Consider the following 15810-nt stretch of genomic DNA (forward strand, 5'->3'; position numbering starts at 1 on the left):
CTTTCAGTTTTCAGCCCAACAAGAGATATGGCTTGAGGTCTCAGTTATACAGCCCCCATCTCAGCACCTCTGAATCAGCAGTGAGGTGAAGCAACCTCCCCACAACTACACAGCTAGGTCCAGGCCCAGATTAGCTGATTCCCAAGCCCGCATTCTTCCACCATCCTAGACTACGCTACTCTCCCCAGTTACTTGTGGAAAAGGGAAATAATCAATAAACCTACTGGGCACTGAACACTGAATAGGATATAAATATTGGATGACAAAACTCTCCTGAGAACGTAAGATTCTCTGCATCTTTGCATTTGGGGTGATTTTTATGACTATAGAATTCACACCTGTCCTGTTTCTGATAAAGCTGACTCACAAATGTGGATGAGCTGCCCGAGGTCGCCCTTCCATTAGAACCAGTTTTCAAATTCCTCCTTCAGGTTTGAGCACAAAATACGATTAGGTTGTGAAAGAAGAGCAAAGGCCCTGAGTGTAGAGAGAGCCTTTTACCACACGTTCTTCTAATTCTCTTCCTTTCAGATGCATTGCCTCGCAGAGGGCAGAGACAGTTTAACATAGTAAATTGGCTGTTGAGCTTTACATTTCAAAATGGAGTTTTAAAAATGTAAAGCAGACCCCGAAGTCCTTAAACTTAAACTCACTGCATTTGCCAGTTTCATCCCAAGACCTGAGCTGTAGAGGAGAGATTGGAGGGGCGGTGGTGGAGAACAGACACAGAGGTCTCTAAGAAGTGCCTGGAGATCTGTCCTTTCCTTTTGGTAACAGGCTTGGGCAGTCCCAGGGGAGCGGCCACTGTCACCAGGCCCACAGCATGCCCAGAGCTTCTCTGAGCCCCTCCCAAAGGATGACATGCAGCATGAACAGCCCGCCCCAGAAAGCCAAAATCAGAGGTGAGCCTCTTGCCCACCAAATAATCCATTACTCCCAGGAGAAAGAAAAGCAAAGGGGGAGAGAGAGAAAACTCTAATTTTGCAAATTTTCACCCAAAGGAGTATACAATTTAAGACAAAATTGACTGAGAGACCCTGAATTGCCAAGATAAACTTTTCCCAGCAGAAACGGGTGGGGGGGTGAAGGGGCTTGAGAACTCAGTTCTGGTTACGGAGAGTTATTCTTTGCATACCCAGGATTGTGACTGGGAAGTTCTTACTCAACACGCATAGTTGCTTTTCCAGGGCCACTAAGGCTTTTGGCCTCGTTAGTGAACACAAGGGTAACCTCTCCAGTTGTGCATTTCAGTGAAATTATTTGTTAGCATCTGCAGCTTCCGGTCTGGGGACAACGACTATCCAGAAAGCCGAAGCCTTTGGCTCAGAGATGACAATGGGCAAAAGAGGAAGACACTGGGGAGGAGACGGGTATCTGATCAGTAAATGCTTACTCTACATGCCAGCCAGGTTGGGGTCCTTGTCAGGACTCAGAGTCACTAGTGATGTGACTCTAATATGTGTTTCTAGCTTTTTCTCTCTGGGCTCAACCTCTGTCCACTGCTGGCACCAGAGTAAGACCATATAGGGCCTCTTCACACATCCCACAGGGGCCACCGGCAAATAGTTTTTCAAGCTTTAACAGAGTGAACCACGAACTCATACTGCCTGGTGTTTGTTCCCGAAGACAAAATGAAGAATGGCAGGGCTGAGCTGTCCACTCTTCACCAACAGCCCCCTGCCTGGCGCCCCCAGCCCTCCTTGGGCACACATTCCTGAGCAGTGTTTTGAAATTTGGGAGCAAGCAGGACATGGAGAAGGGATGACTCAGGATAGAGGGACATGGCCCATGTTTCCTTCATGCTGGGAACCCCCATCTCAGTGGGGTAATACTCACCACACAAGCATTTTGTGGCTCACCATGGGTACGATTTACAACACGATAGAGGGAAAGCCAGCTGTCTGCTTGTCATGCTGCTTATTTTCATTAAAACGGCAATGGTATAAAACTACAGCAGAATTATGTCAGCATAGGGATTTAAGTCATTTTGATGTGTTTTTGTAAGTTATTTTTAAGATCTAATTTTTGCCTCTTAGGATTTATTACGGTGTTTTTGTTGGGCATTACACACACTGAAGAGACTTCTGAATTCCAATGGGCATCGCCAAATAAACAGCTCATCTTTGGAAAGAGAAGGCCTTTATCTATTAGTACACAGAGTGACAACTGCTCATGGAGACACAATTCATTTCTCTGGGCATTAAAATGGAAAGACGACTGGTATTAAGACCAAGTGAGTCGTGCTACTGATCACACTGCTGCTGTCCCACTTGTTCCCTGTGAGGCTTTGGGTTTTGCCTCCTAGAACAGTCACTGAGGAAGGCCTGCGGATACGAGCCTGAGCACAAGAAGTACATGTCGAAATAACCCATCTCTGACAGAGACCATTTAGTACACGCACTGGGGACCTGGCTTTAGGCTGAACTCCAGAGATGGTCCAGAGCCCTTTCTCTTCAAAGGGGAGAAAAGAATGGAGAAAAAATGGTTGGCATACAAATCTGTCATTTTGTCAAGCTCTGCTCTTTGGAACGTCCTGCTTGGAACTCTACATGGGCGGATAGTGTGAATAGCTGTTGGTTTTGTCTGGCCTCCACTGCCTCTTTTGACTTCCTTTGGGAAGTCACCCCTTGCCTACTCTGAGTCTATGTAATTCCAGTGGGTGACCCCATTCCCTCAGATCCAGAGGTTGGATGTGACCCAGTTGTACCACAGTGACTGAGTTTAGGGACAGGCACAAAATCGTAACTCAGGTATGACGTTTGAATGAAGCCTGGCACTTCTGCTGGCATCACTAAGAAAGGGGAACTGTCTTTCCACAGGGTTTGGGAACTGCCATCGTCCCACTGTTTGGAGACAGCACGCCCATCAACGCAGCCAAAGCGAAGGACAGCAAAGCCAAGCCAGGGACAGCAGCAGACACTGAGTACCTGTATCCAGGGATACCTGTAACTAGAGCTACCTCAGATGTGTTCGTAATTCGAACCAATAAAGTTCTATATTTTATTAAGCCTGTCCAAGTTTGGATTCTGTTGGTTGCAACCAAGAGTCCTGACGAATACAGATATGGACCAGAGCTGGGGTCTTTTTCAGGTGGAAGGAAGCAGGTTCTGGATAATTATTGGGAAAGACAGGGTAGGTTCGATCCAAGTCCAATATTTGTACAGATATTCCTAACCAAGTTTCATGAAAACCAACCACAAGCCAGTGTTAGAACATACAAGGAGAGAGCTAAAGACTGGTGGCTTTAGGACCACATTCAAGAGAGCCATGCAAAACACAGGACTGCTCCCACTGGCAGAAACCAGGGCGTCCAGGTCAATAACCATTCATGCACAACCCCAAGCACCCAGAAACATACTAGGAAAATCCCAGAATAACCTTGGACTAAGTTAACTAACTCCAAGTCTAATTCCTCCTATAAAATGAGAAGAGTGCCTTCCTGGCTCATAGGACTTCTGTGAGTTTGAATGTCACAATGTATGTAAACTGTTTGGAACTTGACCTGTAATAAATGCTGGATATTATTGTTACAATTACTATTATTACTATTACTATTGGTACTGCTAATATGAATAATTTGCTCTTATTACGATTATTGTTGGTACTATTATTCACAACATGCCTACTGCCTGCAATCACCATCTTGAGCAGCTCTTTGCATGTAACACGCAAGAAACAAATATTGTTTAAATGAATGAGCCGCTGCTGGCTTAATCTGGACTTGTAAACAAAAACAAGTCCAGGAACCTCAAGGGCTTTCTGGGCAACACATGTAAATCATTCATTTTTAATTTTAATATTCAGTATATGGGGACACTGTCCTCAATGCTTTAAACAGCTCATCTGGATTAAGTCTCATAACAAATCCATGAGTATATAATTATTGAACTCCATTTTACAGATGGGAAAACTAAGGCCCAGAGTTCTTAAAATTAGAGAATGGCAGAGGCAGGATTCAAACACAAGGTCTGAGGGACCCGGAAGCCCGCACTCTAATCGCTCTATCGACTGCAGGTAAAGGCCTCTTCTGGAGAACACTCACATTCAAGTTCCTACGAAGGGACTGGTGTCTTCCTCAGAGGCCAAACTCTTTTTTTCTGACTGCCTCTTTCTCATTAAAGCTGGCTCCCTGGAAGGGAGAGATGGTGAATCCTTCCCCCTCCCATCCCCATCTTTTTGAACAAAGATGACCTATAAGATTTCTTCTAGGCCTGATATGTCCATAATTCTCAGGCAGGATTTCTGGACTTTTGTCTGCCCCACTGGTTCCTACTTTGGTTCACATCAGGTCGTCCGGGAGGGACTCACTTCCAAAGCAACAGACTTGCCATGGAAAAATGGTCAAAGTTTGTTTAATACAAATACTACTGCCTGCATTTCAAATCCTTTGTCATTAATTCTGTATCATTTAAGCTCCCATCTCTTCGGTTTAATCTATTTAAATAATGTCATCACTTTTCAAAAAGGTTCCATCAGGGATGAACTCCTTTCTCCAGTTCCTATTTGTGATCATTCTCAATTAAAAAAAAAAAAAAAGAAACAAAATTCAACGACCCAGTGGCCCTGGCCTTAGACAGTGAGCTCAGTGGTTCTTGCAGTTCTAGAACCTTTAGATTTCAGACCAGATGATCAAGTCTCATCTCAGGACTCCAAAGACTAACACACCTCATGATAAACTGAGATTAAAAGGGAAGCCTGCAAGTACACCACCATAAACATGTGCTGTAAGCACAAATGGAAATAAATGCCTTGGAATAGCCCATGCATAAAAAATAGATGCATCTCACTCCCTTAGTGGGGAAGGCATTCTCTAGAAATAATAATGTTAGTCCTATTATTTGCTGAGGGGACTGCTTAAGGCCGGGGTAAGACAAATGTTTACTCTTGGCCTTAACGCACCAAAAAGGTATTAAAGTTTCAGGAGGGCTCCAGGAAGGGAGGAGTAGGAAATTTCACAGGCACTGGGCCTTGGGCTGTTTCACAAAGTATATAATACAGAATAAAAGGGCGGAGGTCCAGGGCTGACTCCACCTCTGCTGGAAGAATTCACAAGGAAGGAAGAACAGGGACCATGCTCTGGCCACTAGCACTTCATCTTAACAGCCCTTCAAAATACCTGGTGCTGCGGAGGAAACTGAGGCTTTGGGAGATTCCACACTATGCCTCAAAGCACACGCTTGTCAAGATGGACAGCCAGCTTTTGAACCCTGAGGGTGCACTTCCAAACCATCCAAAGCCCTCAAAATGCTTCGACGGGACAATCCCTGTCTATCTGAGAGGGTGGGCATATGCTTTTTTAGAGATAAAATGATGGATGGGATAACCGCTTGAGGTCACTTCCAACCCCCAAATTCTATTTTTTTGATACTAACAACTGCTGCCACCGAGAGCCCCGAGTTAGACCTAGGCCTGTGACTAACTTCCCAGCAAAAAGTGGGGGGTGAATGAGAGGCAGGATTGCTCAAAGACCACTCAGAGGGTCCCATTTCTTTCCCTTTATAACCATCGGTGGGGTTTTTTTTCCCCCTCCTTTTGCCCCTCCTTTCTGCATGTGTTGCATAGAAACAGAAAGTGCCTTTGTACCAATTACTAGGCACTAATTTACGCTCTTCAGTGGGCGCTGGGCCTGCTGGAGAAACATTAGGAAAAGGTGGGAGGGTCGGATGTGGGGGAGGATTTGAGCAGCAGAGGCCTGGAAGGCTGCAAGCTTTTTCTTCAAGCCTGAGAACAGCCAAGGGGGGAAGGGGAGAACAACAGAAAATTTGGAAGTCAAAACTAACAAGAATGACAATGCTGTGGGTTTTTTGTTGTTGTTTTTTATTTTTAATCAAGAATGCTAATAACCATAGGCATTCAGAAATCAAATGGATGAGCTAGAAGTCTACTCTCACCAGGGCGTGTCAGGTTGTTGTAGGGGCTTGTGAAACAGTAAATACTGGGAACTCACCCACCCACTTTTCTTTTCAATGAGCTTTTTAAGGAAGGCCATTGTCAGCCACTTTCCCAATATGTCAAATGATGATTCTCCCAGGGAAATTCACTGTGGGCATTTCTCGCAGATTGCAGAGTGACAAGTTCTTGGGATGAGTATCAACAACTGAGACAGCAACACAAATCTGACCCTTCTGCTCATAGTCCAAGAACTCATTTCCCTCACGTTGCTTCTTTGTGTCTGAAGGTAATGGTGTGTTACCATCAAAACACCAAAGTATTATTTTTATTCTGGTATCTCCCTCCCCAACCCAGCTCCATTTACACCCCTCCCCTCTCTCTTCTCACCACTCACAGAAGATTTGAGAGGAAAATCAAGGAGACAATGTTTTTACTTTGTAATTCTAATCCACTTGTATTTTCTGTGGTGAAACAGTAATCCTGCCACAGCAGCAGCAACTTTCTTAAGGCCGCCCCACTGCGTCTTTGCTAGGGCAGCTAGATGGAAGATGATGGACAAGGAGGACCTGAGGGAGAACCACAAATGGTTCTTCCGCCTCTGGGACTAGGAAGAAAGAGCTGTTGGGTCCCCCGACAGGGTGAGACTGCAGCAGCGAGCTGGGGTGGGAGCAGCTGTCTGGACCATCCTTCCTTGAATCAAGGGAATTTTAGCCTCTTGTCTGAAACCCAAGAGGACATCCTTGCAATCCTTAGAAACCTATTATCCACTAGACCTAGAGGCCATGTGTCTCCCTTTGCTCTTGAATGTAGATTGCTATTTTTTCCTGACAGGATACATGAGACGTGTCTAGACAGTCTCACTGAGGGGTGGGGTGGGTAATACTCCCCCTAAGGGGGCAAAAATTAGATCTTTGGCAGGTGAAAAAGTCTTAGCTATTACAATGGTTTGTGGTCTTCTAAAGGGGGAAAGTGCATAAACAGCTCTACAATCTATTTGTGGTATGAAAATGTCATGGGGGGAGGACAATTATGGGAAAAAATGTCTAAAGTCTCCTTAAGGGAGAGAAAAATGGGGAGGGAGAAAGTAGAAAAAACCTATCTGTGCAAGCTCCACTCAGGATTAGCTGTAAATCTATCTTGGATGAAGCATGAAGCATGTCAGGTTATGAAATACCATTCCACATCGCTTTGGAGGGTACTCTCTGGAAAGAGCAATGGGGCAGAGAGAATGTGTCCGTAAGGATCAAGGCACACGGCCTCCCTTCTACTAATGAAGAGAAGACACAGTGGTACAGACTGGGCAAGGGCTATTTAATAGGCTGTCCAGAGTCTACTTCTGAGCTAAGGCAACTAGCGTAGGGCCTTGCCTTGCGCTGTCCCTGAACCCTTGCCTCCCGGGGAGCAGAAGTGGGTCCTTCTCATACCTTTGATGGCACTAGAGTCTCCTGAACCAAACAGTTCACTCTAAAGATTTTTGCAGTAATTAAGAGAAAAGAAAGAATAAAAGAGGCATGGCGCAAGCCTGGCATCTGTATAAGCAAAAATGTAAAACTTTAGTGTCAGGGAGGGAACATCCCATCTGAGTTAGACTTGGCCCATGATGGACATTCCTAGAGAGGCCAGAAAATCTATTGCCCATAGTGGTGGATGACTTGCACGGTGGGGGTGATCCAGGTCCCTTCGGCCAAACAGTCTAAGTATAATAGGGAAATGTTCAAACAGGATAAGGAGAAACAGAAGCAGCCGCTCTTGGAGTGTTTGCAACTCTTACCTCTCCTTGTTTTTACATGAACTTCCTTCTGCCCTATTATTTTTAATTGTTTAAAAACAATTTTTTTTTTCTGTAGAACTGGAGTATGATGGTTGGGATTTAGGGCTTTCTAATTTTCAGAATTCTGTAACTAGTGTCATCAAGCTCAACCCACTGTCACCAGTTGAGGATAGCTGACTTAAGTCCCTCCAAAAAGAAAGTAAAATTTCACCTGGTGTGGAAAGAAGGCCTAAGGTTTCTATAGCTGGTATGTCAACCTGGTGTTAGGCGGATCTGACAATGATCTTTTGATCTGGAATTTGGATATAGTTGTTTCCTTCCCCAAAAGACCCCCCCACCCCACCCCACCCCCGCAACATACATATACACTATGTACAGGGTAACCACAAAGTCAGGAAACTTAGGATCATTTTTTTTTAAGTGCATGTGGAGGGGTTATGGGGACGTGAGTAGCAGAGGGGGGATGGGAAGTGAGTAGTTTTGAGTGGGTGTTTGTGGAGGCCAGTTTGGGGTATATGCTGGGAGGTGGCGGAGTGTGGGGGTGTGGCTGAGGGGACTGCAGAATTTGTGTGTGCATGTGTAGAGGGAGGGGTGTGGTTGTGGGTCTGTGGTGGTGTGCCAGAATAAAGCCGGTTGCATTTTCAGATAATATGTTTGATACGTTTTCAGGCAAAGTACTCTAATTGTTAATATGAAACATTACAATAAATATACTCTAAAGTATGCAAAAGGTCTGGAAATGGAAAAGAGTGTTTTTGTTGCATTTTTTTTCAGATTAAACCATGGAACCACTGCTTAAACTTTACAGATACATCACCTAAGAAGACATCTCATCTCGAAACTGAAGAAAAACAAACTGAGCATAGTATTAGAAAATGTAAACAAACATACTTATATATAAGTATTTAAATATATTTAAAAATAACTATGTCCTGTGTTTCCTAATTTTGAAGATCCCCATCACACACAAACTATATATATGATCCAGCATTTCTTGAGGGCCTACTGTGCATGGAATCCTATTAGGTGCTTTACAGATATTATCCTTGCACAAAAACCTTTGAGTTCAGTGATAATACCCTATTTTGTGGATTAAGAAACTAAGGATCAAACAGAGCAGAGGTTGCAAACTTAAATGCCAACAGGATGCAAATTATCAAACCAAAGGGCACAGCCCCATATAAAGAAAGATCAGTTCAAACCAATAATTGCTAACCAGGAATTCAGGCCCAGTATTGCCAGATCGTTCGATTTTTCCAGAGAAGCCAGAAATCTGGATTTGTGCCGGAATCCACTGAATTTTAGATTTTGGTAACTAATTAAAAATTGTAAGCCTTGTATTGGCCAGGCCAAACCAATGTGCAAAGCAAAATCAACACCAGGCCTCTAGCTTGCAAATTCTGAATTCAAGTAACTTATTTAAGGTCTTCCAATGGGGCAACAACAGTAGGACAAATCAGAACCCAGCTCAGCCTGCCTCAAAAGTGTCTTTTCTCTTAGGACACAAGAGAAATCGTTGTACTGAATTAAATGCAATTTTGTTTAAATGACTCAATTTCTAAAGCCGCTGGCTCAATCCAGGAGGCAGTAGAGACTACAGCAGAGGTAAGCAAGCAGCCTGAGGAATTCTTGTTGAGCCACATCTAGGAGAGGGGTGTGGCTGGAATTTTAGCTTATAAAAGCTTCACAGAATGCAGACATTTCAACCGCTATCTGTTGTCCACCTTCTGGATTTAATACCAACAAAAAAGAAAACCAGGAAGCTCCTTCCCCCACCCCCAAAACAATCTAACTCCAAGCTATATCTGAAACTTCCAAATGCATAAGACCTCCTACAAGTCTCTTACTTAAAGTAGCCTTTACACACATACCTTCTTTAGCAGGAGTTCCCTTCTGACAAAATTTAGAGCCCGAGGTTTTTGTTTAACCATGTCCTAGTATTACTGTGCCCCCCACACATAAATAAGACACCTGCAATCACCACATCACTAGTTTCAAAAGACTGACTGTAACATTTAAAACAGGATTAGCATTTCTCTTCGTTTTCCACTCTTGACTGTGTGTGTAAAAGGTTCTCCTGAAACAGCTGAGCAGACTTGCCTTATGGAGAATTAAAGAGCACCACGCATGCACGCACACATAAGCAGCCATTTCTATAAATGCCTGAGAAAATCACTCAGCTGAATGGTCCCGAACGCTAGGAATCAGTTTTCTGAGTTGGACAGACTGGGGTAGCTCATACAGAAGCACTGCAGGTCTCCCCAACTGCACGACTAGGCAGCTCCCTGAAGGAGAAAGTGCCTTTGCTCAAGGTGGCCGTGGGTGTCCATGTGAACAGCCGAAGTCAGGGAACATGGCTGACACAGCCAGACCCGCCCAACAGCTGTTGGTGAGTAACACCCTCTGGTTAATACACCCCTACTTCACCCCTGGGGAGGCACACTAAAGGTCACATCCCCCAATCCAGGCACAATACTTTCAACAAATGTACAGATGCAAACTCTGAAATGTGCTGTTTTACAGCCGCCTAGATGACAACCTCAAGCAGAACCGGGTTTTGCATTAACCACGGAGGAAATTCAGTTTGACTCCTGTGCCAGCAGCCACCTCCACAAGAAGCACTTTCCAAAGGAAATAAAATATGAGATGCAGTTACGTGGCCTTCCTTTGAAAAAGCAAAACAAAACAAAACCAACCAATTATCATTTTAAAACTACAGGCCCAGGGCCTCATATGGAAATGCCAAAAATGACACCAAAAACAGCAACACTTTTCCAAGTAACTCCAACAACCACCTTTTCAAGATGGTGTCATAAGACAGTAGGTAAAGGAGTTTCACAAGAGGACCAAGCCCCGTGCTTCATTGTCAGAAGAGCAGTCGTAAAGGAACCTTACTAAAGATGGTGAGACAGCAGGCCCAAGCATCAACACTTTCCAACTTTTCCTGAAGTATGTGAAACAGAACCAACAGAATTGGCGGACCAAGGTCCCTGCAAATCTTCAAAGCCCACTTTATCCTGCAGATGTCTTTCCAGACACATGCATTTGGCCAGCCCTGCCTTTGCTCTCCCTGGGAGACACAGTTCCTCAGGGCCTCTAGAACATTTCAACAGTCATTACCCAGCCTTGACCTCCAGCAAAGACCACACCTCCTGCTCCCTAACTGCTCTATTCAGGGTGGAGGGTGAAGCTAAGTCACAGGGGGAAAAAATCAGCTCTGAAAGCCTTCTCATTAAAGAGGCTAACTAGTCGTGAGGTTAACCTACCAACCATCACTTGATCAAACTCCTCTGCTGCCTGAAGCAGTGTTATTTTAAACCTCTCTGGGGACTCCTGGCCAAATTTAAAACCACCTTGGCAAGCCCTGAAAAGTAGCAAGCATACAGCGAAATGAGTCCTTAGTCATCCTTAAAAGGTTCCATGTAAATTGCCGCTTCTCCCCAGGTTTTGCCTCTTCTCTGCAAACCCACATGAAAATCAAATAAAAGATACGCCATTTGACTACCCCCCTGCCAGCATCTGCCCAGGTGGAGTGACCCCACGGTCTCCAGATGTGGGAGTCCTGGGGGGGCGGGGCAGGACAGGGGAGGGGCGGCACCACTCCCGGCGAAGCCACGCACAGGGGCTGGCAGTCCGCACTCACTCTGTCCGCCAGTTTAATGCTCTCCGCGGCTTCCAGAGGCTGGGGACAATTAAGGATTGAGTGAGCTTTTCGTCGCTACACGGTCCAATTATTTAAAGAGTTAAAACAGCATCTTATCCAAAATGTTTGCACCCGTTAGGCCAACTGTAGTGTCCTTAACGCCCAGGAACGCTGCCTGGCCAAAGGTTAACTAAACCCAGAAGTCGGTGGGAGAGGGAGACGCCGCTAACCTGTATGCACTCTGTAATGGGCTTTGAGATGGGAGGATTTTCCATAGACTTTCCCACAGCCACTGTAGGGGCACTTGTGCCTCTTTTCGGAGGCGTGTTTCTCCTTCGCAGCCACTCCAGGGTGGAGGAGGGAGAGCGGGCTGGGCGCGCTGCCAGGATCCTGTCTCTCCTCCGGGCTGTGGGAAGGACTCGACCCAGATTCGGTGGTCACGTCGCTGTCGGATCCCATATCCTCATCCGGACTCTCCAGACTGTCGCTGCACACCGAGGGGTTCTGGATGGGTCGGTACTTGTTCAGGTCCAACAAGCTCTTGGCGATGGTGACCAGCGTGCAGTAATCCTTCCAGGTGTCCCCCGGGTCACCGTGCTCCTTGGTCACCTCGCGCTCAGGTAGTCGTAGCCGCTCGGCGTCCGGAGCGCCCCCATGCTCCGGCACCGCAGCGCGGTTCGAAATGGAAACCAGACACTGGGCAGCCACGAAATCCATGTAGGCGGCCGCGGACATGGTGCGGGCGACAGCAGCCCCGGCGGCGCGGCCAAACTTGGCGGTGGCTGCGGAGGTTCGGCTCGCCCTACCCTGGCTTCGGACGAGCGGCGCGGCGCGGCGGCCAAGGGGGCGGGGGCGCGGGCGCTTCCGACTCTCAGGAGCGCGGAGGCGACCTCAGCCCCTCATCTTTACGTAACCAGCAGCGCCTCCGCACGCAGCAACCACGGCCCCGGGCTTCGCCGCGCTGCCGCCTCTCGCTGCCGCCAGTGCCCCGCGCCCGGCGCGGTCCCTACGGCGGGCGCGCCCGTCGCCCCGAGCCGGCTTCCTTGGATAGATGCCACACGTGGCGGTCGCAAGTTTATTCGACTGAATACGCCCCCGAGGCGCTGGGAGAGGAAACTGCAAGAGAGGTACACGCCCTCGGCCGCCTCTCCGTCTAGCCGAAGACCCAAGACATTCACCCGACCACCCTAACACGGGTGGCAGGGGCTGGACCAACCGCCACGTCTAAGAGACACTTTTCCCCCAGCCCACTGACGGCTTCTGAGCCCCTGCTCTCGCCGGTCCGCACCGTTCCGGCATTCTCTTGCTCAGTAACAATTTCGCAGAATCCCATCACGTCACACTCCAAACCCCCTCCAATTGGCCAGTGGGGAGGGTGATTCAACTCTGTTTACTTTCTCCCCCTGCCAGTCAGAACGGCCTTTCGGTGGAGAGGTGCGTCTAGAACCGGGGCGTGCGGCCAATCCGACTGTTCCGTTTCGGTGCCTCGTGCTACCCCTACAGCCACGAACGCTTACATTTAAAAGGGTAACAGCCCGGAGGCTGGAAAGGAGTAGCCGTACATCTTCCAAAGTGCCTCTCGGTCTGGTAGCCGGTCCGGGCCGCCTGGCTCCGTTCCAGCTTGCGGAGCTGTGGGATACACCGTCCTAGTCGGCTGCGCTGCTTCTTATCACAAAAGATAACTTCTGGTTCGGTTTTCCAGCTCGCAAACAGTTAAGTGACTTCCTGCAAACGCTACAGTCCCAGCAACCAGGCTTCCAATCAAAAGTAAGTTGGTTGATGTCACTGACATTGGCTCAGCCAATCAGAAGGGCGTTCCGAAAGCCAGCGCTCAACACTTGTAAATGCGGAGAGCTGTAGTGAAACTGGACACATCCTTGTATTTTGAGTTGCTCGTTGTAAAAATGAAAAATGTATGGGAGAGCAGGGGTGACGAATAAATGCAATGTGAATCTATAATAAAATTAAAAAAGAAAACTAAATATGTCAGGCCATGTTGTCCAAGAATAAACAGAAATGAGAAAGCATCACTTCGTTTTTTCAGTTTTTGGATGCAGCATGCTTTGGGGAAGATTTTTAATAGTCCTTCTATCCAGCACGTGAGCTATGACTAATTCATCTTTAAAATGCAAAGGTGACAAAGTTCTGTTTTAAGAGCAGTCTTTCTATTGTCTGGCTATTCTTTGAAACACCTAATCATTGCTTTTGTGATACCTTTTACTTCTTCCCTAGAGCAATTTATCCTAAGTAAGTTTTTTGTTGTTGTTTTGAAGCTATTGTGACCCACCTTCAAATAAATGGAGACAAAACCGTCATTTGTATAACGTTTTTAAAAAAACCATTCTTAGCTCCTTTTCATTCCACAGATTCCCTGCATGGTTGTTAGGATGTGTGTCCTTCCCTCACCTTAAAAATGTGGAGACTGGGGACACAGAGAAGTGACTTGTCTACCTTATCAGGGTAGATAGTGACAGACCTCAGTTGGAACCATAGATCTCCTGATTCCTAGCTCTTTGAGCTTTACAACAACTGAGCTCTTTGGTTTTGTGAAATATTAACTATGTTAAACAAATTCTTAACTGTAACCAGCCAGAGAGCTTTCACCATTACTTGATCAACAATTAGTATGAGCCGTAGAGTCTGATTAACTCCGTTTGCCTCTGTCTCTTAATGAATGATGGGGTTGTTTTCCATCTTGATAGCTGAGAAAAGAATCTAGGGCTAATCTCCTGCAGAAGGCCTATTGTCAGCACAATTGATTAAAAATACATTTACTTTCCTAACGGGGTGTGAGAGGTAACTGCTTCTATGTGATGCAGATCCAGTGAGGTCCAACCGTGACCCCCACTGGCTGTTCACCTTTGTTAAGGTTTGGGAAAGTTACACCAGGTTCTTGGTTTCTAAAAGAAGGATCCCAAATTAATCCTCCCAGTCTGAAGGCTAGCGTAGTTTATTTTGACTTTGTTTTTGAAGTGGTACACGAAGATATTACAGTAGGTGACTAAATGGGAAAGGGAAGTACAGAAAGCGGGTTCTGGTCAATCGAGAATATCATCATCATCAAATCCATCACTATCATACTAGTAAGATAGACACATACATCGTTGTGTGTAAAAGGGAAGCCATCTTAGGTTTCTTGAATTCCAATCCCCTTAATTTTAGAAAAAAATTCACTAAAGCCCAGGAGAGTTTGCCTACTTCATGGTTTTTCTGGGACACACTCTGTCCCCAAGGATACATGATCACTTAGAAACTGCACCTTCTCTTGCCTCTTTAAGGTCCAGCACAAATACCTGAGGGATCTCTGTAGGGTCCCTATGATAATGGCCTGTACAGTCTCTCGGACTTTCAGTGCTACTGGCATTGCCTGGGTACCTTCACACAGCCCCAGAATTAATACTGGGGTGATTCCAGAAAATAAAATAAAATTATTTTTCCTTGAAGACTGTAATCCAGGAACTTGACTAAATCATTACAGGATTTTTTAAAAATATAAACTTTCCCCTCCCTACCTCTTGCCCTCTTCTCTTTAATTCCCTTTAATTTTGTTTGGACTGAACATAAACCCGGAACTCTTACAACTCATTCATTTCTGAGTTATAAAAGAAAGTAATAAAGTAAAAGAAAACTGAGATTTCATACACATGAATCTCTCTCACACATTTACAAACATAACTGCTGCTGGATTTGATTTAGAATATCTTTTTAAACCCCACAATTCTAAAATTGTAGATTGCTTCTTCTTTTTTCTCCTTTTCTACTCATTCACTCTCCAGATTATTTACATTTCTGTCAATGAGCTAGGCATAAGGGAATACAGAAATGAAAAGTCCCTCTGTCTTCAATGAGGCTTATATGTTAAAAAATAAATATATATAAAAATAACATATTACAAGTAATAATTCCTACATCATGATTTTTTTTCTTGTATTTTCAACAACAGGTTTCCTTGCTGTGCGGGGATGTATAAGTTTTATGTTTAAAACCAGTTTATGCTGTTTTGCCAGCATGTAGTTGTCCTAGTTAAAATTCTGGCAAAATAAATTATCCCAAATTAATATGAATCATTCCTAATTACAATGAATAATTTACCAGTAAAGTATATAATCCGCCACATAAATATGAGGTCTGTGTTTCCCCAAGTTAGTCTGTATAAAAACACATTTCAAATCTACACAAACCAATTGGGAGAAGCACGAGAATTCAAAGACTGTAACTGTGTTTCTAGTTTGTAAGTATGCATTTTCCTTTCTAAATTCTGCCTAACCTTGTCTTTATAATCCAAGTTTTCAAGAACAATGGCTTCCTGGGCCTGATACAGCTTTGTCACTTTAGGCAACCTCTTAGAGCTATTTCCTTATTTGTGAATTGATGGGAATAGATTAATACATCTCCATAGTCCCTTCCAAACTCCAAAGTCTAGGGATCCCCTCCTCTAAAAAAAAAATCCTAGGGAAAAAACTGGGCAAAACTTGGGTTCTTTCAACACCACTTCATCTGCTGT

At 45.3% G+C, this 15810-nt stretch overlaps 1 protein-coding gene across 1 annotated transcript in view; it reads right to left on the reverse strand.

The window, feature by feature from the left end:
- KLF9 (KLF transcription factor 9) overlaps window positions 1–15810 on the reverse strand; it is a 34242-nt gene that overhangs the window by 12546 nt on the left and 5886 nt on the right. The window contains exon 2 of the mRNA XM_019730638.2: window positions 11537–13259. Coding sequence (XP_019586197.1) covers window positions 11537–12041 — 505 coding nt within the window. The 5' untranslated portion in view covers window positions 12042–13259. The remainder of the gene's footprint in view (window positions 1–11536; window positions 13260–15810) is intronic.

Source organism: Rhinolophus sinicus, linkage group LG04 (genome assembly GCF_036562045.2).
Source record: "Rhinolophus sinicus isolate RSC01 linkage group LG04, ASM3656204v1, whole genome shotgun sequence".
NCBI classification, from domain to species: Eukaryota; Metazoa; Chordata; class Mammalia; order Chiroptera; family Rhinolophidae; genus Rhinolophus; species Rhinolophus sinicus.